Source organism: Phyllopteryx taeniolatus, chromosome 6 (assembly GCF_024500385.1).
Source record: "Phyllopteryx taeniolatus isolate TA_2022b chromosome 6, UOR_Ptae_1.2, whole genome shotgun sequence".
Taxonomy (NCBI): Eukaryota; Metazoa; Chordata; class Actinopteri; order Syngnathiformes; family Syngnathidae; genus Phyllopteryx; species Phyllopteryx taeniolatus.
Genome location: NC_084507.1, coordinates 31,729,281 through 31,749,221, shown reverse-complemented (window position 1 = coordinate 31,749,221; position 19,941 = coordinate 31,729,281). Strand labels below are relative to the sequence as shown.

The window sequence follows — 19,941 nt, the reverse complement described above, 5'->3', positions numbered from 1 at the left end:
TGAGCATTGAAGTCCCCAAGCAGAACGATGGGAGTCCCCAGCGGGAGCGCTCTCCAGCACCCCTTCCAAGGATTCCAAAAAGGGTGGGTACTCTGAACTGCGGTTTGGTGCATAGGCACAAACAACATTCAGGGCCCATCCCCCCACCCGAAGGCGGGTACCCCAATGTACAGGCGCCGAGCCGGGGGGCAATAGGTATACCCACACCTGCTCGGCGCCTCTCACCGTGGGCAACTCCAGAGTGGAAGAGAGTCCTACCCCTCTTGAGAGGACTGGTACCAGAGCCCAAGCTGTGCGTGGAGGCGAGTATGACTATATCGAGTCGGAACTTCTCGACCTCACACACCAGCTCGGGCTCCTTCCCTCCCAGAGAGGTGACATTCCACGTCCCTAGAGCCGGTTTCTGTAGCCGGGGATCGGATCGCCAAGGTCCCTGACTTCGGCCACCGCCCAGCTCACACGTCACCAGACCCCTATGTGCCCTCCCACAGGTGGTGAGCCCATGGGAAGAGATGAAAGTCATACTTTTGAAATTAAATCTTATAAGAACAGGCAGGTCCTAGTTCGGTGATTTCTTGATTGAGAACTGGTGTGGCAGTATCAGGCCTGGGTGTGACTCAAGAAATTGAAGTCAGATATGATTAACCACAATGATGTTACGTTTCAAAGGGGGGCAATCACTTCTTCACACAGGGCCGTGAAGGGTTAGATAGTTTTCCTCCTTTAATCATACAAACCTTCAATTAAAAACAGCATTTTGTGTTTCCTTGTGTTATCTTAAGTATTGAAATTTGTTTCCCTAACCCTAACCCTGTTCATTTGAGTCCATTAAGTTCGGTGTGTTTGGATTTTAGATTTTGTTGTTCATGTGTTGTTGTGGTATTAGGGAAGTTCATTTTTGTATTTTTTTTGTACTCACAAGTGCAAATATTCCAAGACAAAACCCTGTTTAAAACATTGGTTGGACGAGTCTCTGCTTCGGTACAAAGCTTTGAAGTTTGTAAAGAAGAAGAAAAGCCTTCAACTTCTTCCTCTTCTTGGTAGATGTAACTTATATACAGAAGACCCTCGTTTGTGTGGTTTTTTTTTCTTCTTCCAGGATTCGACTGCAAAATTCCACTTACGGCTCCTGATGTACAGTACAGACTTTGAAGTTGTACGACGTGTCGCGTCGGACGCATTCCTTTGTGACAGCGACTTCGACGACGCTGTGTTCTTTCAAGACTGATGTGAGCAAAGCTCCTTCGTACATTTGCCGTCCGTGCGTGGATGAACATACTTGTTGCTTTCGCCATCCTGCGTTCATCCGAAGATGCAACGACTTGACTGAAGCTAACCCCAAAACGTCCTCGTTTGCACCAGAGGACGAAAGAAGTTGCAACTGAAAGGGGAGGAGGGTAAAGCTGTCAATCATTTTCAACTACTAAGTGCTCGTATCGTAAGTTAGACGCTAATGTGGTTATTGGCATGTCTCTCCATAGAGATTCTCCCGGGACAGCATCTGGTAGCAGGCCACCTGGTTTACAAAACCAAAAAAAGCCCTTAAAACAACGCAAGAAGGCCGAACAAAATGGGGAAGAGAGGAAATAACAGCAAGAAACGCCGGCGTACATCTGCCGAAGGTGGAAAAGGGCCAAAGAGAAAATTCCCCGTTGACAAAGCGGAAGACGACAATGCAAAAGAGGATGGAGGTAAAACAAAAAAAGGGAAAAAAAGACATTTAATCATACAAACAAGCTCACTGTTTGAGAACTATGAAATGAAAGGATTAAGTTATGAAGTTAAGGATAAAGTTGCACCAAGACTTATTGAATATCTTCTCAAAAAGATTTCATGTTTAGCTTTAAGAAATAAAGAAATGAATATCAAATGTCAAATCAAACGCTCTACGCGTTCGTAGCACTGGATGAGTGAAGTGTGACGTCATTGGCATACCGTAGCTTTGTATATCATAAGGCTCGTTAGAGCTGCAAAATATTTTGCTGTGATTCTCAAGTCATTTTCGGAAAAACAAGTAAATTGATACCTGCAGGATCGAATATTATGACATCCACAGTCCCCTCCACAAGTATTGGAACGGCAATGGCACTTTGTTTTTGTTGTTGCGCGAAGCCTACAGTGAAAACAGTGAAGAAGTGGACAAATGAAGCAAAGATGGAACTTCAAAGCTGTTTAGACTGCACAGACTGGAGTGTCTTTGAAAATTCAGCTGGCAGCCTGGATGATTATACGGACACTGTCGCATCCTATATCAGTTTCTGTGAAGAGGTGTGTGTCCCAACAAAGACATTTTGCACGTTCAACAACAAGAAGTCGTGGTTCACTGCCAAACTGAAGCAACTTCGCCAAGCTAAGGAGGACGCATATCAAAACGGGGACAGGGCCCTGTTTAATCGAGCTAGAAACCAGCTGACTAAAGAAATTAACATTGCAAAGAGGAACTATGCAGCAAAGTTGGAAAAACAGTTTAGCGCTAACGACTGATTCTAAATCAGTCTGGCATGGATTGCAATCGCTGACAAATTACAAGCGATGATCGCCCCAAGCTGAGAACAATAGCACACTCGCCGACGACTAGAATACCTTCGACTGCAGATTTGAAAGTGTCCTTTCACACCCACCCAGCCGCACCACCGACCACTATCACACCACCGACTTCTGCGTTTACCATCCGCGAACAGGATGTGAGACGTATCTTCAAACAACAAAAGATTAACAAAGCGGCAGACCATGAGTCTCCATCCTGCCTCAAAGTCTGCACGGACCAGCTCGCTCCAGTCTTCACACAGATCTTCAACAGATCTCGGGAACTGTGCGAAGTACCATCCTGTTTCAAACACTCCACCATCATTCCAGTCCCCAAGAAACTTACAATCCTGGGTCAAAATGACTACAGGCCTGTCGCCTTGACATCTGTGCTCATGAAGTCCTTTGAACGTCTCGTGTTGGACCACCTCAAGAGTGTCACATGTCCCCTGCTGGACCCCCTGCAGTTTGCCTACCGAGCAAACAGGTCTGCGGATGATGCAGTCAACATGGGACTGCACTTATCCTAGAACACCTCGACAGTGCAGGGACCTACGCGAGGATCCTGTTCGTGGACTTCAGCTCAGCGTTCAACACCATCATCCCTGAACTCCTCTCCTCCAAGCTTCTCAAGCTCAGCGTCTCGCCTGCCATCTGCCAGTGGATTTACAGCTTCCTGACGGGCAGGACATAGCAGGTGAGGCTGGAGGAGGCAACCTCAGCACTCGGGTCGGAGGAGGCAACCTCAGCACTCGGGTCCCCCAAGGCTCATCGAGGCTGAGGCAGTTCTACACGGCGGTCATCGAATCAGTCCTGTGTTCTTCCATCACAGTCTGGTTTTGTGCTGCTACAAAAAAGGGACAATCAAAACTGCTTCAAGGATTGTCGGTACCCCCCCTAACCACCCTTGAGGACTTGCACGCATATATATTACTGGTGCACTCACTGTAGTAGTCTCGCCACGCTGCACTATTCGCATATCTGTTGTTGACCAATACAGGCCACTCATGCCAGAGTAGCATCTGCTCCATTTGCACACTGACTGAGGAGTATCTGCAACATTTGCACAATCAACGTTGTCCCAGATTATCGCACTACTCGCTTGAAGTCTCGGCGCCCTTTGCACTATGGTCATTGCACCGGACTATTGCAATATTAGTCATTCGAATTGCTCTAAGTGCTCGAGGACTCTGCATCTTTTTGCACAATTGTCAAAAAAAAAATGTACCGGCATTACCAGATAACTAGCAACCCTTTATTGCGCAGTGACTGTTTTTGTCAATGTCTTTCTGTCTCCAAAGTGTTCTCTGTCAATTGACTGACTTTTGTCGTACTAGAGAGGCTCCAACTACCGGAGACAAATTCATTGTGCGTTTTTTGGACATGGCAAATAAAGATGATTCTGATTCTGATTCATAGATGCTTCCATACCTCCCCAGGAATGTCATCAGGACCAATTGCCTTTCCAGTTTTCATCCTCTTTAATGCCTTTCTAACTTCCCCTTTACTAATCATTGCCACTTGCCTCTTGTACTCTCCCTTCTCTCTCATTTTCCTCATTCATCAACTCCTCGAAGTATTCTTTCCATCTATCTTGCACACTACTGGCACCAGTCGTCTCAATCCTTAATCACCCTAACCTGCTGCACATCCTTCCTATCTCTATCCCTCTGTCGGGCCAACCTGTATCGATCCTTTTCTCCTTCTTTAGTGTCCAACCGGGCATACATATCATCATCATATGCCTCTTGTTTGGCCTTTGCCACCTCTACCTTTGCCCTACTTCGCATCTCCTGTCCTCGGTCCTCTGTGGTTCTTCTTTGCTAATCTGTTTCCTTATATGATATCCTGTACTGTGAGGTCCCACCACCAAGTCTCCTCCTTCCCTTTACTGCAAGACAATATGCCAAGTACTCTCCTGCCTGTCTCTCCCATCACCTTGGCTGTCGCGGTCCAGTCTTCCAGAAGCTCCTCCTCTCCACCAAGAGCCTGTCTCACCTCTTCCCAAAAAGCCGCACAACACTCTTCCTTTCTCAGCTCTGCCTTTGTCTTCATCTTCCTCCCCACCACCAGAGTCGTGGTCTTTGCTGTCTAGCCACACTCTTCCCTACCACCACTACATTACAATGTTTAACCAGATGACATCGTCTGCATAACTACTACCCTAAACCTCTGAACTGAGTATCGCCCCTGGAACAGATCCTGTCTTAAATCATTCAACTGCCAAGTGGTGTTAAGCTTTCATCACGTGTTGAATATGTCCTTCTGCAGGCGTTCCAGCATGGGACCACCTTCAAGATGAGCTGATCCTCAGGATCTTCTTCCTCCTCCCTTTGCGGGACCTCGTCAGGACATCGGTCGCTTGCAGACGCTGGCATCGTTTGGCGTGAGTCTCGAGTTTTTTAAGGTTCCGTTTTTCAGGGCTTTTTACATGGCTCGTGGCAGCCACGGCATGAAGAGATCATTGTTGTGATGAAGAATCACATTTCAGATCAAAATTCTGACGTGGCCTTCATGAAACTCGACTTGAGTTAGTTCGTTATTCTAACTGGTAAATGGCCCGCGCTTACACAGATGGCACTTTATCGACACTATCACAGTGCCCAATGGGCCTAATGGGCGACTGCTGCCAGATCCACTGGGGTCAAATTAGGATTCAGCGTCTCGCTCAGGGACACAGAGACAGTGAGGAGCCAGGATTCGGTCGCAGGACCACCCGATTGCTTTTAACAAAGTACTGCCTCAAAAAATACCCGGCTTTCCTGAAGTAGCACCCATCATAACCGGTGATGCCGGAAACGCGTTACTCCGAAATGCCGCCGTTTTGAGTTACGAGCAAAGTAACGCGTTACTTTTCCCTCAAGATACGCGAGTTTTTGCGCTCCGGTGCAGCTATGCAAGCTATGAAAAAAGAGCCCATTGTGTTCGTATTGAATGAAGAAATATTTGCCAGACATTCTTTGAGTGGTATATCTGGGAGACTTTGAATTTATGATACATACAGACACTCATGTCCCACAACATTGACTGACTTTTCCCTGGCGTTACCTTTCGACTGCAGTTACGTCTTCAAACCAGCAAGAGTTACTTTTGAGTCATCAATGTCTGTCACCAAGGATTCATTTGAGGCTGGTGAGTTCACAGGTCACGTCGACGGCGTATTTCTAAACAAACCCAAGAAAGCGACTGGGAGGTGATTGTTGATTGTACAATGCACAGTGACGGTACAGTACCATAAAATTGTTCACTATCGCCCCACTAATTTTGTTATTTACCGGGGGTGTATTGATTGTTGTTGCTTTTTTAGTTACACATTAAGAATACAGTTTTAGGGCGGCACGGTGAAAAACCGGTTAGCACATCTGCCTCACAGTTCGGACGTTGCGGGTTGCCTGTGTGGAGTTTGCATGTTCTCCCCGCGCCTGCTTGGCTTTTCTCCGGGCACTCCGGTTTCCTCCCACATCCCAAAAACAGGCGCGGTAGGTTGAAGACTCCAAATTGGTGCGAATGGTTGTTTGTTTCTATGTGCCCTGCGATTGGCTGGCGACCACTTCAGGGCGTACCCCGCCTCTCGCCCGAAGATAGCTGGGATAGGCTCGCCCGAGAGCCGCGTAAGGATAAGCGATACAGAAAATGGATGGATGGATGGAAAAACTGTTTTACTGGCGTGTTAAACTCGCAATGCATTGTGGGTTAATTATTCATACCGAAGTGCGCGTCATACAATAATGACGGACTCGCTGAAGGACTTACAATACTTGGCTTAAATAATATTTACAATGAAAAGTGAGAACTTTGACCTTGGTCTTGGACTGTGAGCCGGTTGAACACGCTGCACGGCTGACGTCACGTAAGTAAGTGATTCTCCCCCCCGTCAATCACCCACGGACTTGCGACTTAAACAGTTGCGTAATGTTGTCACCAAGTAAGGGGTACGGTTAAGTTCTTGCGGTTTTTTTGGACTGCGGAAAAGTGATATTCCTGCCATTTGGCAGCTGCTGAAAGTAACTAAAAAGTAACTTTTTTATAACTTAAGTTACTTTTGAAATCAAGTTATCCGTAAAGTAACGAAGTTCCTTTTAAACAGAAGTAATCAGTAAAGTAACTTACTTTTTCAAGGTAACTGAGGCAACACTGATCATAACCAACATTACTAAAGTAGTGTAGGAGGCCGACGAAGTTTTCATTCCTAAAAAGTAGATTGAACACAAAGTATGATTGTAATCCACTGTAACATTATGCAGACTTTGAACATGAACACAGTTTTAAAAGAAAAAAACTGTACTTAAATCATTCCATTCAAATGTATTGCATAAAAAAGTCATTCGTCCCAAAATAAACATCAAATGCAACTGTATTGAATTTCAAAGTGAAATACAGCTCAACTGTCCCGACTCAGTGATTGTCTTGCATGCCACAAAAGGAAGCCCAAACCTTTGAGAATCACTGACGATGGTCTCACGCTTCCCTGCGTGTGTGTTCTAGGTTTGATGAATCGCTGTGGCACAGTGTGGACTTGCAGGGGGTGATCAATACGGGTCTAGCGCTGGAGCAGGTGCTGAAGACGGGTGTGCGCAGGTTAAGCTTCCCTGGCGTGCACATAGACAACAGATACTTAAGGAACATGTGGTGAGTTCAGGCATTAATGTGGCCAAGTGTGCAGGTTTGGCCCGTGTTTTGTTATGGGCAGTTGCCATATATTTCGCTGTTAAGGGGAAGTTAAAAATGTTGCGGAGAGGACGAGACAAATGTTCGGAAGGTGAACGAGCAAGTGGCTGTCACGTAGATAACAGAGAATTCACAATTGGTGGCTTTGTAGACCTAACAAAAAACAAACAAGCATTTGACAGTATTGATCATGGTATACTAATGGAAACATAAGAGAGATGGCATTCGAGGTCTGGCATACAGTTGGATTAAAAGTTAAGTATGTGCAATTTAATGATGAATACTCCAATAAATGAAAGATCACAACGGGGTCCCCCAAGGATCTGTGCTGGGCCCCAGGTTATTGATAATATACATCAATGATCTCTGCAATATTTTCAAAATCTTCTCATGTGTCTTATTTGCTGATGACACAACTCTGCAAAGCAATTCCGGTTCCTCATTTTGATTCTGGTTCCGAACAATCTTTTACGGGGCTGGGTCAAAAAAGTTTGCATGGCTTAACTAGAGGGTGTCCAAATCATGATCATCCATTTTCTTGCCCGCAGCATAGACTAAAATGAACATTTGACTCGAGGTTCTTTATAACCAGTGTCAATATCAAACCTATGAACTAAAAGGCAATGTGTGCGGAACAAAACCAATTGACTTAATTCTCATTCATGAATGTTTCAGCTAGCAGTTAAATATAGTATTGTTAAAATAGTTATTTGGGACTGTTTTATCATGTCAAATGGTTTGAACTTGACCTCCTGTTTTAAGCTTGTAGTCTTTTTATTTTGAAGGGTACGCAAAGGAACACCGCATTTTGGCACGAAAAGTAACTTCCCACGGCACCGGTGAATTTTGAAAACGAAAGAAGGCAAGAAAGAGTCATGAATGGAACCAAATTCTCTGTAAAAAGTAGACCACTCCAACCACCGCTACCCATTAATTAAATTGATGATTGAACGGCGGCACGGTGGCCGACTGGTTAGAGCGTCAGCCTCACAGTTCTGAGGACCCGGGTTCAATCTCCGGCCCCGCCTCTGTGGAGTTTGCATGTTCTCCCCGTGCCTGCGTGGGTTTTCTCCGGGTACTCCGGTTTCCTCCCACATCTCAAAAACATGCATTAATTGGTGACCCTAATTTGCCCGTCGGTGTGACTGTGAATGCGAATGGTTTGTTTGTTTGTATGTGCCCTGCGATTGGCTGGCAACCAGTCCAGGGTGTACCCCGCCTCCTGCCCGATGACAACTGGGATAGGCTCCAGCACGGAGAAGCGGCTCAGAAAATGGATGGATGGATGGATGATAATTGAACATTTGCCATCAGCATCTGGCTAAACATGACCAAACTAAGGGAGTAATCCGGATTTTCTGTTTTGTCCGTTGATCTGCAAGTGGACTGTAATTGTCACATAGTTGTCTATACTTGAAATAACATTGTTGCATGTTGTTCTCGCAGCAGACTGAAGATTACTGAAATGGACCTGTCCATGACCGAAATCAAGACAACCACCCTTGAGAGGATCATCGGTTGCTGTACTCGTTTGGAGTGTCTCAGTCTGTCTGGCATGAAGCTCTCCTGCGCAATTCTCCTGTTAGTTCTCTCCTCACTGCACCTATTTGTAGGCAGCAACATCTTGCTACAGGTTGTATTTGAAAGCGATGCTGTATGCCTAAAATGGTTGGAACTCAACATTTGCACATGGCGTCTAAGGTGAGGCATTAGATTAAGAATGATCTATAGAACACCCGCTATGTATACCTGTCCAAAACTCAAGTGACCATGCAATGACAACCTGGTATGCAAACACAAGATACAGTTCAGAATCAGAATCATCTCTTATTTGCCAAGTATGTCAAAAACACACGAGGAATTTTTCTCCGGTAGTTGGAGCCGCTCTAGTACGACGACAGTCGATTGACAGTGAATACTTTTGAGCCTTAAAAAACATAAAAACAGTCACTGAGCAATAAAAGGTTACCAGTAATGTGGTAATGCAGTAAAAAAAAATTGACTGTGCAAATGATGCCAAGTCCTCTGGCAATTTAGAGCAGTTTGAAATGACAAATAGTCAGGTGCAGTGACCATTGTGCAATATTGTGCTATATGCAGTTCAAAGTGACTAGTTGTGCGATAATCTGGAACATTGTCAAATGTGCAAATGGTGCAGATATTTCTCAAGCACATGAGTGGCCAGTATTGGTCAACAACAGATATTTGCAGGTCGTGCAGAGCGGCGAGACGACTACAGTGAGTGCACGAGTAATGTGTAATTGGTCCGACAGAGCTGTGACAACAATATCAAGACAAAATTTTACTTGGAATTGTAAATCAACTGTTGAAGTTAATGGCAAGACGGAAGAAGCTGTTGGGAAGTCTGCTACTTTTAGTTTGCATTGTTCGATAGCGCCTAGCTGAGGGAAGGAGCTGGAAGGAGTTTCTGACCAGGATGTGGAGGCTCCCAAGAGGATTTTGCATGCTCTTGTCTTAGTCAAGGGTCGGTAGGCGGGTACCAACGATTTTTCCAGCAGCCCCGATTGTCCGTTGCAGTCGGAGTTTGTCCTTTTTTGTGGCAACGTCAAACCAGACTGCGACGGATGAACACACGATCAATTCCACGACTGCCATGTAGAACTGCATCAACAGTTCCTGTGGCAGGCGGTGTTTCCTCAGAAGCCCTCTGCTGGGCCTTTTTCAGGATGGAGATGTTGCTCTCCCAATGAAGCCCTCCCAATGAAGCCCTATGGGAGGCACAAGCCAGTGCCAACTGTAGGCCGGTCCCAAGCCCGGATAAATGCAGAGGGTTGCGTCAGGAAGAGCATCCGGCTTAAAACTTTGCCAAACAAATAAAAATAATTCCATACCGGATCGGTCATGGCCTGCGGGGATTAACGACGCCCAACCCTGGCGCTGTTAACCTGGAGGGCGCCGGTGGAAAAGGAACTTGGAGGGACAGATGGTGGTGGACTTGCAAAAAGCATGGAAATGGCTGGAGTAAACACTTTCTTCCAGAAAAGGCAGGAACATAAAGTGACCTACAAGAGCCATGTGGTGGAAGACTGGACCGCTACAGCCACGGTGATCAGAGAGACAGGCAGGAGAGTCCTTGTATCTTCTGGCAGGAAAGGGGAGGAGGAGACTTGGTGGTGGAACCCCAACGTAAAGGAAATCATACAAGGAAAGAGATTAGCGAAGAAGTAGGCATATGATGACATGTATGCCAGGTATGTAAAGGAGGAGAAAAGGATCTATACAGGTTGGAAGGATGTGCAGCAGGTTAGGGTGATTAAGGATAGAGATGGAAATGTGTTTACTGGTGCCAGTAGTGTGCTGAACATATAGAAAGAATACTTTGAGGAGTTGATGAATGAGGGAAATGAGAGAGAAGGGAGAGTTCAAGAGGCAAGTGTGGTGGACCAGGAAGTGGCAATGATTAGTATGGGGGGAAGTTAGAAAGGCATTAAAGAGGATGAAAACTGGAAAGGCAGTTGGTCCTGATGACATTCCTGTGGAGGTATGGAAGCATCTAGGAGAGGTGGCTGTGGAGTTTTTGACCAGCTTGTTCAAAAGAATTCTAGCAGGTGAGAAGATGCCTGAAGAATGGAGGAAAAGTGTGCTGGTGCCCATTTTTAAGAACAAGGGTGATGTGCAGAGCTGTGGGAACTATAGAGGAAAAAAGTTGATGAGCCACACAATGAAGTTATGGGAAAGAGTGGTGGAGGCTAGACTCAGGACAGAAGTGAGTCTTAGTGAGCAACAGTATGGTTTCATGTCGAGAAAGAGATGCGTTATTTGCCTTGAGGGTGTTGATGGAAAAGTGGAGAGAAGGTCAGAAGGAGCTACTTCCTGTCTTTGTACAACCTCAATTCCATTGAAGTTGGGACGTTGTGTTAAACATAAATAAAAACAAGAATACAATGATTTGCGAATCATGTTCAACCTATATTTAATTGAATACGCTACAAAGACAAGATATTTAATGTTCAAATCGATAAACGTTATTGTTATTATCTTATATTATCTTAACTTAGAATTTTATGGCTGCAACACGTTCCAAAAAAGCTGGGACAGGATCTTGTTTACCACTGTGTTACATCACCTTTTCTTTGAACAACATTCAAGAAACATTTGGGAACTGGGGACACTAATTGTCGAAGCGTTGTCGATTCTTGCTTGATGTACAGCTTCGGCTGTCTGTTACTGAGGCAGTGCCGCCTGAGGGATCGGAGGTCACGGGCATTCAATGTCGGTTTTCGGCCTTGCCGCTTACGTGCAGCGATTTCTCCAGATTCTCTGAACCTTTTGATGATATTATGGACCGTAGATGATGAAATCCCTAAATTCCTTGCAATTGTACGTTGAGGAATATTGTCCTTAAACTGTTGGACTATTTTCTCACGCACTTGTTCACAGCGAGGTGAACTTCGCCCCGCCCCATGTTTGCTTGTGAATGACTGAGCAATTGAGGGAAGCTCCTTTTCTAGCCAATCCCGGCACCCGCCTGTTCCCAATGAGCCTGTTCACCTGTGGGATGTTCCAAACACGTGTTTGATGAGCATTCCTCAACTTTCTCACTCTTTTTTGCCACCTGTCCCAGCTTTTTTGGAATGTGTTGCAGCCATAAAATTCTAAGTTCATGATTATTTGCTCAAAGCAATCAAGTTGATCAGTTTGAACCTTAAATATCTTGTCTTTTTAGTGTATTCAATTCAATATAGGTTGAACATGATTTGCAAATCATTGTATTCTTGTTTTTATTTTTGTTGAACACAACGTCCCAACTTCATTGGAATCGGGGTTGTCGATCGAGAGCAAGCCTATGACTGTGTACCCAGAGGGGAACTGTGGTACTGCATGCGCAAGTCTGGCGTGGCAGAGAACTATGCTCGAATACTACAGGACATGTATGAGGGCAGCAAAACAGCGGTGAGGTGTGCTGTAGGTGTGACAGAGGAATTGAAGGTGGAGGTGGGAGTGCATCAGGGATCAGCCCTGAGCCCCTTCCTGTTTGCAGTGGTGACAGATAGGCTGACAGATGAGGTTCGACTGGAATTCCCGTGGACCGTGGTGTTCGCAGATGACATTGTGATCTGCAAGTGGAGGAACAGTTCGAAAATTGGAGGCATGCACTTTCTCTTCGAAATGGAACCGTAGACTACGCATCAATAATGTTTTTGAAACGGTGAGATGTTGACACTTGGAATTTCTCTTGCAGAGGTCTGTCCTATAATCGGCACCTACGGCAGCTCAACCTGAGTGGATGCTACGGCTTCACTGCGCCCTCCCTCGCTCGCATGTTACGATCTTGCTCCAGGTCCCTCCTTCGTCCGGCTCTCCACCGACCTTCCGCCGCAGGCAAAACGCAATCTTCATCTTCATTTACTTGTTTTGTCTCCTTCCTGCAGAATACAACATTTGAACATGTCAGGCTGCCGCTTCAACCGTCACATCGTGAAAAGCATATTCAATAATGTGAGCTCCACTGTTACAGCCCTCGACCTCAGTGGAAAATATTGCTACTCCTCGCTAGATGGTGAGTAAAGGAGATCTGTCCGTTTACGTCAATTTGGCACATCACAGAAAAGGGTCTCGTGAACAAGCTGAGAGAGCATTAGCCGTGGCGCCGGGACAATTTTTCCTCCCTTGAAATTCGGGGAGCAAAGGCAAAGGGGGGGCTGAAGGGGCCGAGCGGCGGTGCCCGTCCTTTTCGCTCGTGGGACCGGAAGGCACAGAGACACTGTAGCCCCAAATAACACAAAACACACAAAACTTTAGGGGGAAGTTGTGTTTTTCGTGTTTTGGGGCACACTTTGATGTCTTAATGCACGTTCTTCTGGTAGAACTGGCTGAAGTTATTTCTAAACAAGGAGGTATCAACAATTTGGGACTATATCGGAGCTCACACCCGCGTCGCATGACAATAACTATGGATCAGCTTTTACTGAAAAACAAGATATTGAAAAGAGTTCCAATCACCCAATATAATTTCTTTACGCTGAAATCAAAGACTTAAAACTGTCAAGTCGTTCCACCGGCGTCATTGTGACGTTAGCGGGTGTTTAAATGTGTTGAGCGTGACCTTTTTGTGTACCGTGCCGTACCCCTAACCAAAAGATGTGAAAAACGGCGGCGTTGATTTTTGTGACAGCGGTTCACGTTGTCCGCTCCAGTGGTCTCCTTGTTGAAAACAAGATGGATGGTGCACTTTTGAGCTGACTCTTTTCTCTCTTTCTAGATTTGAAAGCCTTTGTGAAGAGATGTCCTGATGTTTGCATGCTACATTTCAAGTACGTTTTGCGTTCATCCTGAGGCCTTCACGCCAAGTATTTGCAGCCTCGCGTCTATATTCACTGAATGAGAAGATCAAACAGCCACACACTACCGGTTCTTGTTAATGCAAAGGAGTATTTTGGCCAAACTGCAAAAATCCCAAAATAGCAAAACTATTTTGTTGGTGGCTTGCCACGCCCTCCCCTCCAGAAGCATTGGAACAATGAGATGTAACTTGTTTTCACAGTCAAAAGACAAATGGAGACAAGATGTCAGCATTTGACTTTCGGCCCGTCCCGTCAGTCGGGGGTCGCCGCGGCAAGTTCCGCGTACGAAAGGCGGCGGCGTGTACCGCTACGCTGCAACCTTTTAGCATTTGGTTGCATGTGATGTATGTAAATCTGGATCTGAGACTGCAGATTTCAAACTGCTAGCAAGCTGCAGCCTCATTTCACGATACCTGACCAAAAGCCACGCCCTTCAGTTGTTTATATTGAAGAGCTGTCCCAATTCTTTATTTTTTATTTTTTTATTTTGCTGTTACCTGAAGGTGAATAATCCGGCCAAATGAAAAAGTCTGCGCCAGGCTGCTGCCGCACCGACAGCGAGGCTGCGACGTCTCACGCCTTCTGTCTCTACATGCAGCCGAAGTTTGAAAATAATAATTCATTTAGAGGCATAACCGAGGGCCAAAGAGGGACAATTTTTCAAAAGATCATTTTAACATCCATCCATTCTCAACACCGCTTATCCAGTTCAGGGCTGCACGGGCGCTGCAGCCAATCCCAGCTGACTTTGGGCGAAAGGCGGACCACACCCCGAACTGGTCGCCAGTCAGTGGCAGGCCGCATATAGACACGGACGACACTTCGCACTCACGTTCACACCGTCACGAGTGGGAACTGAACCCACGCTGCCCAAAGTGTACCACTACACCATCAGTGACTTCAGTTTGAACATGTATGCAAAGCCCGGACCACCGCTGTCCCACATGAGAAAATCTGAAGTCTGCTGTCGCATCATGTTGACTAAGATGTAGTGGTGCAGCCCACGTACTGGAATTTGTTGTGCCTCTGTGTTCATGCATTCCAGTAACTGGAGAATTACCATGGGGTTCTTGGCCGTGCTCTCCAAGCTCAAAGATCTGGTGCACCTGTCCCTGAACGGCTGCCTTGGCCTTGACCTTGCCGCCATCACGTAGGTTCCACCTGCCTTCCACACGGCTCTCATTTTGAGCAGCCGTGGTGACTGACTTGCGTTGTGTTACAGTGACATCAAAAAGACATTCCCCTCGCTGAAGTACTTAAGGGTGATCCCTGCTGCACATATCAGAGAGATGTCCTCCTTGGAGGAGGCAAACCCCAGCGTTTGCGTCAACCTCTTCCCTTCATTTGTCATCGCCTCCCCCAAGCAGCCACGCGAAAGTGTTGGCGACCTCAGGATGTGGGACAGAACAATTCGATTGAGGTTCACATCAAGGCCTCTCGCCCGAATATGGCTGGGATAGGCTCCAGCACGCCCGCGAGAGAAGCCATTCAGGAAATGGATGGATGGAAATTGCTTCTCTAGAAATTTAGACTTTACGCCGATCTGATCGCTTTGATCGGTCTCCGCCGATAATTAACATTTTATGCTGATCGGAAGTTTTTGTCAGGGGGAAAAAAAATTTGCGGGTAAGTTTTTTGCAGTCTGCAAAACTGCAGTACATGGTCGGGAACGTCATCTAAATGCTTCGACACAACAAATTAGAAGGAGCGTGGAGAAGAGTAAGCATGAAGCATCGCAATATGCTTCAAGCTCAAGATGATTCTCTCTTCATGTAACACAATATTTGATCATTGTTCCGTTGGGAGTATCGTAGAACATGTTTAGTCATTGTTGTTCATTTGGTTCTTTCAGGTCATTGTGTGACAGTTTACTGACGATCCAACGAAGGCAGGTCTTATATGATATGTCATCACATATATCAAACTGGGTATTAACAGGTGTACTGGCATTGTCAATGTTTTGTTTTTGCTCACAAGGTGCCAGCCTTGCTTTGCAGTCAGACCTGCCAAATCTTTCCGGTATTTTTGTGCTCCCCTTGTTCTGTGAAAAGTCAATACCAAGTAAATGTTTTGAGCATGCAAATATTAACATCCATCTGATGTGTAATATATCATATTGAGCTGCCACTTGCATCAAAGTACGTACAGATGTCATGTTTACAGTTGGGACAATGTCTCCCTTGTAATCTCTTCCTTCCACCTGATTGTAGCCTTTTGCCACATGTCTCATCTGGTTTTTCTTTGATTGTGTGAACCCACCTGCCGCCCACTGTATGGTTACGCTCTGGCAGTGTGGGCAGTAGTTTCCTGAAGGGAATCCATTTCATCCTTCATAGCCTGAGCCCAAATGTTTGACCTTGGCGACTGCATGGCTGCACTGTCGACTTTTTTGTTGGTCCGCTCATGGTTGAAGGGTTCAGAGCAAGTCAAATGTATCACTACCTACTGCGCTACCTGGTGGAACCACTGGGCATTACAGGAGAAGGTCAAATGAATGCCGCCATGATTTGGGCAATTCTGTACCAATCTTTGGCGGGCCGGATGTGGCCCGAATCCCATCTTTTGCTTCTGGTTCTATAGGGCCAGCCAAATCTGTGTGCACGAACTTGAATGTGGCCTTGGCGCTCATCGGGCTCCCTGTTGACCAAAGGTGCCCTTTGGTAAATCTAATCTACACTGTGACGCTTGCACAATCTTACCCTTAATTTTCATTCCCTTTGTCACACGCTCAAGCTTTGACACATCCTCGTAATTACAATGACCCAGAATTTCGTGCCATGTTTGAATATCTAAAGTTTATGACGTAGATACAGTCGACAAGATGATTTTTTCACCGTGTCCACCGATTGGGAGGCCCTCGCCCAGGAAACCGACCACGTCCCATCATTGCAAAGCTTGAACACTTACATGAGCAAAAAGTGTTTGTAAAATCCAAAGGTCGGGAACGACCAGTTCCCCAAGGAAATCAACGAGAGGCATCAAATTTTGTACCCGTTGATGAGGATTACCGCGACAAAAGGCAAACGAGCGTGGTTACGGCCAACTGTTTGATGTTCCCTACTGTTTGGTGTGATCTATCCGAATGTCGTGACTTTGCAGTACCGAAATATAGCGTCTCTTATCACCCTCTAAATAACCTTCGTCAAAACTGTCAAAGAAAACTAAGAAAGCATGGTACCAAATCAATTTAAAATTATGATTATCTATTTAAATCTAAATTTACATTAAATTCAATGTGATTATCTATTTAAAATCACGATTATGATTGTGATATGTCACACTTAACATTCGATCACAGGCAAAGAGAATTAAGATGATGGGTTATACCAATAAACCTATTACAAGAAACGCACCTTAATATGGCAATGCCTCTAATTTCATTCAGGTTACGTCTGCCTTCTATAACTGTAGACAAAGAGGAGTCTCAATACTAGTCCATAAAAGACGATACTTTTTACAATAAATAGTACAGCAGCAGATCCAGAAGGCCGATAGATAATGATGCAGGCTGCAATATTTAACAAGCTTTACACAATTGTCAATGTATAATACGCTCCAAATAACGATGATCCAGCCTTTTTCCACATGCTCTTTTCACACTTGTTAAACTTGTCAGCCAATTCTACAATTATTATGGGAGGTGATTGTAACCATACGCTAAATCCCCGAATAGATCGCTCACGTCTCAAAAATAGCAATCAGCCACAATGCTGGGGGTGTGGCATTGGGTCCCCGCGGCCCGCCCCCGGGTCCCTCGGCGTGGGACGCGTCCCGTCCGCCGGGCTCCTCTCGGGCGGACCCCTGGTCCCGATCCCGCCCCTCGATTGATCGGGCGGGGTCCTCGGCCACAGCCATTACAGGACACATCTGTCAGTCTTTGTGCATGCGAAACGGTGTCAATTCACTTGCATGTATCCGCAGACGCGCACCCCAGGGGCTCTTTTCACTGGGGGTGGGGCCACGCACTTATTGCGACAAATAACTCATGAATATGCAAATCACTTGTGTATACCCTCACTTATACGCTCGCCCGCTAGACTTTTGTAATTTACATAATTAACCCCACCACACTTCAGTTGTACAGCCGGGTTCGCGACTCCGGTCCTGCATGCTTCTTCTCCCGTCCTTGTCCTGTTCTATCTTGTGCGTGTACCCTTTGACCTCCCGCGCGGCGCACACCTGCAGCGCCATGTCGTCCGAGGGGCGCCACACCTGCTGCTACTTCGCCTACGGCGCGCTCAGCCTCTACAGCCTGGGCGAGACTGCGGGCACGCCGCAATGCTTCTCAGCAGCGACTCTATAGAACGCGTCGACTGTTTCGGGGCGGGATCGGAGGTGCGACAGTCGGTTGCTTGGTTTTAGTAACCAAACAAGTTTGGATCGTGATGATCATGTTTTGAGCCAATAACGCCTTCTTGCCACGTCATGTTACACCCTGAACTGGTTGCCAGCCAATCTTAAATACTCATAAGGATGAGAAAACCTGGTTTTACAAAGGTTCCCGCTTGGGGCTGACTTGGTTTCTTACTACTTGACTTATTCCATTTGCATGCAGCCTAAGAGCTAAATCCTGTTTGCATTGGACTCTCTGCTCCATTATCTGATCTGATCTGAGACTGCAGATCTCAGAGCCCTACTGGCTCTATATTCCACGAGCTTTTGTTTCATATATTCAGGACCTACAGTGTAAACCATGAAATGATTTACAGACCAGTAGCAGAACTTTCAAGTCTATTCTAGAGCTGACTGGGAGCCAGACTTTCAAGTTGGGGTTTCAGCTGCTGAACTGTTTTGAGCGCCGAATGTCTCCCGATGACGCGCTGCCCCACAAAGAAACAACCTTGTATCAGGTTTTGAGGCTCCACATACATTATCTTTTTTTAATGAACCGCAAAAACATGGCGCAATTGTCAAGAAAAGAGGCGAGAGAGTGACTTCTGGCAATGGCCGATCGCCCCGTTCGCTGACTCCACTCGTGCGTTTCGGTGACAGAGACTCTCCACGATGCGCTTCCGTAGATAGGAAATGATCAATAGAATAAAGTGTTGCAGTGAAAATCGATTTGTATTTGACTGTATTGGTACGGCTTTCGCTGGGCGTCACCGACATTGCAAATCTGCAAATGTCTTTTTAAAATTGTTGATGAAAGCTTGTGCACTTTTGATTGGCTTTGACGTCTTTGATGTTGCGATCAAAAGTTCGGGCGGTTGTGGGTCAAACGCACTTTGTGTGTTGTGTGGTAAAAGTCAAACATGCAGTATATATTTTGAAGTGCCTGCAGAGCTTTGTCTTAAATTGCACAAATATCCCCCCCCCCCCACCCCCAAAAAATTGCTGTTCATTTTTGAAATGTAATTTAGAGTAGTATTTGAGATTTATTCGTCTTACTAGTTATCAAAAACTATAACATCTGTTTTTCTAATGTGTAGTATTCAGATGAATATAAAAATATATACAATAAAAAATATGATAATATAATAACATGAAAAATATGTAATTGTCTGCTTGTAACAGTGAAGGAGGTCTTAAATTTGATTGAAGAGACTCATTGTCGCTCCTATTGGCCACGTCGCGCTATTACACGATGGGATGTTTCGAGAAGTCTTTCGATTTGGTGAAGCAGCATGTGACTCCTCCACAATCTAACTTGTCCCCCGTTTTTTTCCCCCCCCCTCCCAGGCAGCGCGATCTGCTACGGTTGCTTCGTGATGCCCGACGGGTGGCTGCAGCGACACTTTGTGCCCGTCGCCGTGGGCAACAGCTTGCTCTGCACCGGCACAAAAAGATTATTTGACCGTAACTTCTTCGTCAAGTGCCTGTTGCTAAACAGGACAAGAAAAAAGTGTCGAGCCACAATCTGTTGGGCAGCATTGAGCTCGACGGCGTTATTTCCTCATTGGCTGTCGTGGACGTTTTCATCGGTCAAGTGAAATCCGAGCGTTTACCGGCACCGACGTCACAGGTGCCCTTTTTAGCGGGCAGGCGTGCAAGTTGGCGTCGCCTTTCTTAGTTGCAGATGTGTAAACAAATGATTCGTTTGCCGTTTTTCCTCATTTGATGGTTCCAAAATGTTAGCGCTGAGGTCGCCGTTGTGAGAGTTTGTGCTCGTATTGTGACAGAAGACAAAATGTTCGAAAGATCAGCCCAAAAGCGTAAAGTTCAAGTTCAAGTTTAAACCTGGAAAGTTCGCGGGGAAACATGCTCAGCGACCTTGAAAGGTCACACGTACATGAATTATTCTTGTGTGTGGAGGCCACAGCCGCCAGCTGTTCCACGTGAGCGCGGTGGTGGCGGCGGCGACGCACTTCCGGTTGGGGGCGGGTGTGAGGCGACGTGACCTCTCTGCCCGGCAGGGCCGGCGGCCTGGCCCTCGACCTGGGCGTCGTCGCCCTCTTCGGTTGCCTCGGCGACCGGCGCCAAACCACGGCAAGGACCGGCCGTG

General features: G+C 46.2%; 1 protein-coding gene across 3 annotated transcripts; it reads left to right on the top strand.

Annotated features, from left to right (window-relative positions):
- Positions 1 to 1,208: 1,208 nt before the first annotated feature.
- Positions 1,209 to 18,845, top strand: LOC133480043 (S-phase kinase-associated protein 2-like). Of its 3 annotated transcripts, XM_061777691.1 has the most exons (10): positions 1,210 to 1,397; positions 1,482 to 1,691; positions 4,798 to 4,912; positions 7,012 to 7,155; positions 8,641 to 8,775; positions 12,398 to 12,496; positions 12,588 to 12,715; positions 13,418 to 13,469; positions 14,545 to 14,649; positions 14,722 to 18,843. In XM_061777691.1, exons 2-10 carry the CDS (start codon positions 1,571 to 1,573, stop codon positions 14,957 to 14,959), a joined length of 1,137 nt encoding a protein of 378 aa, XP_061633675.1. In that variant the 5' UTR covers positions 1,210 to 1,397; positions 1,482 to 1,570; the 3' UTR covers positions 14,960 to 18,843. The 3 variants fall into 3 exon arrangements, with proteins under 3 accessions (XP_061633676.1, XP_061633677.1, XP_061633675.1); XM_061777692.1 differs by lacking the exon at positions 12,398 to 12,496 and having other exon boundaries at positions 1,209 to 1,397; positions 14,722 to 18,845; XM_061777693.1 differs by lacking the exons at positions 14,545 to 14,649; positions 14,722 to 18,843 and adding an exon at positions 14,003 to 14,538 and having other exon boundaries at positions 1,209 to 1,397.
- The last annotated feature ends 1,096 nt before the right edge of the window (positions 18,846 to 19,941 follow it).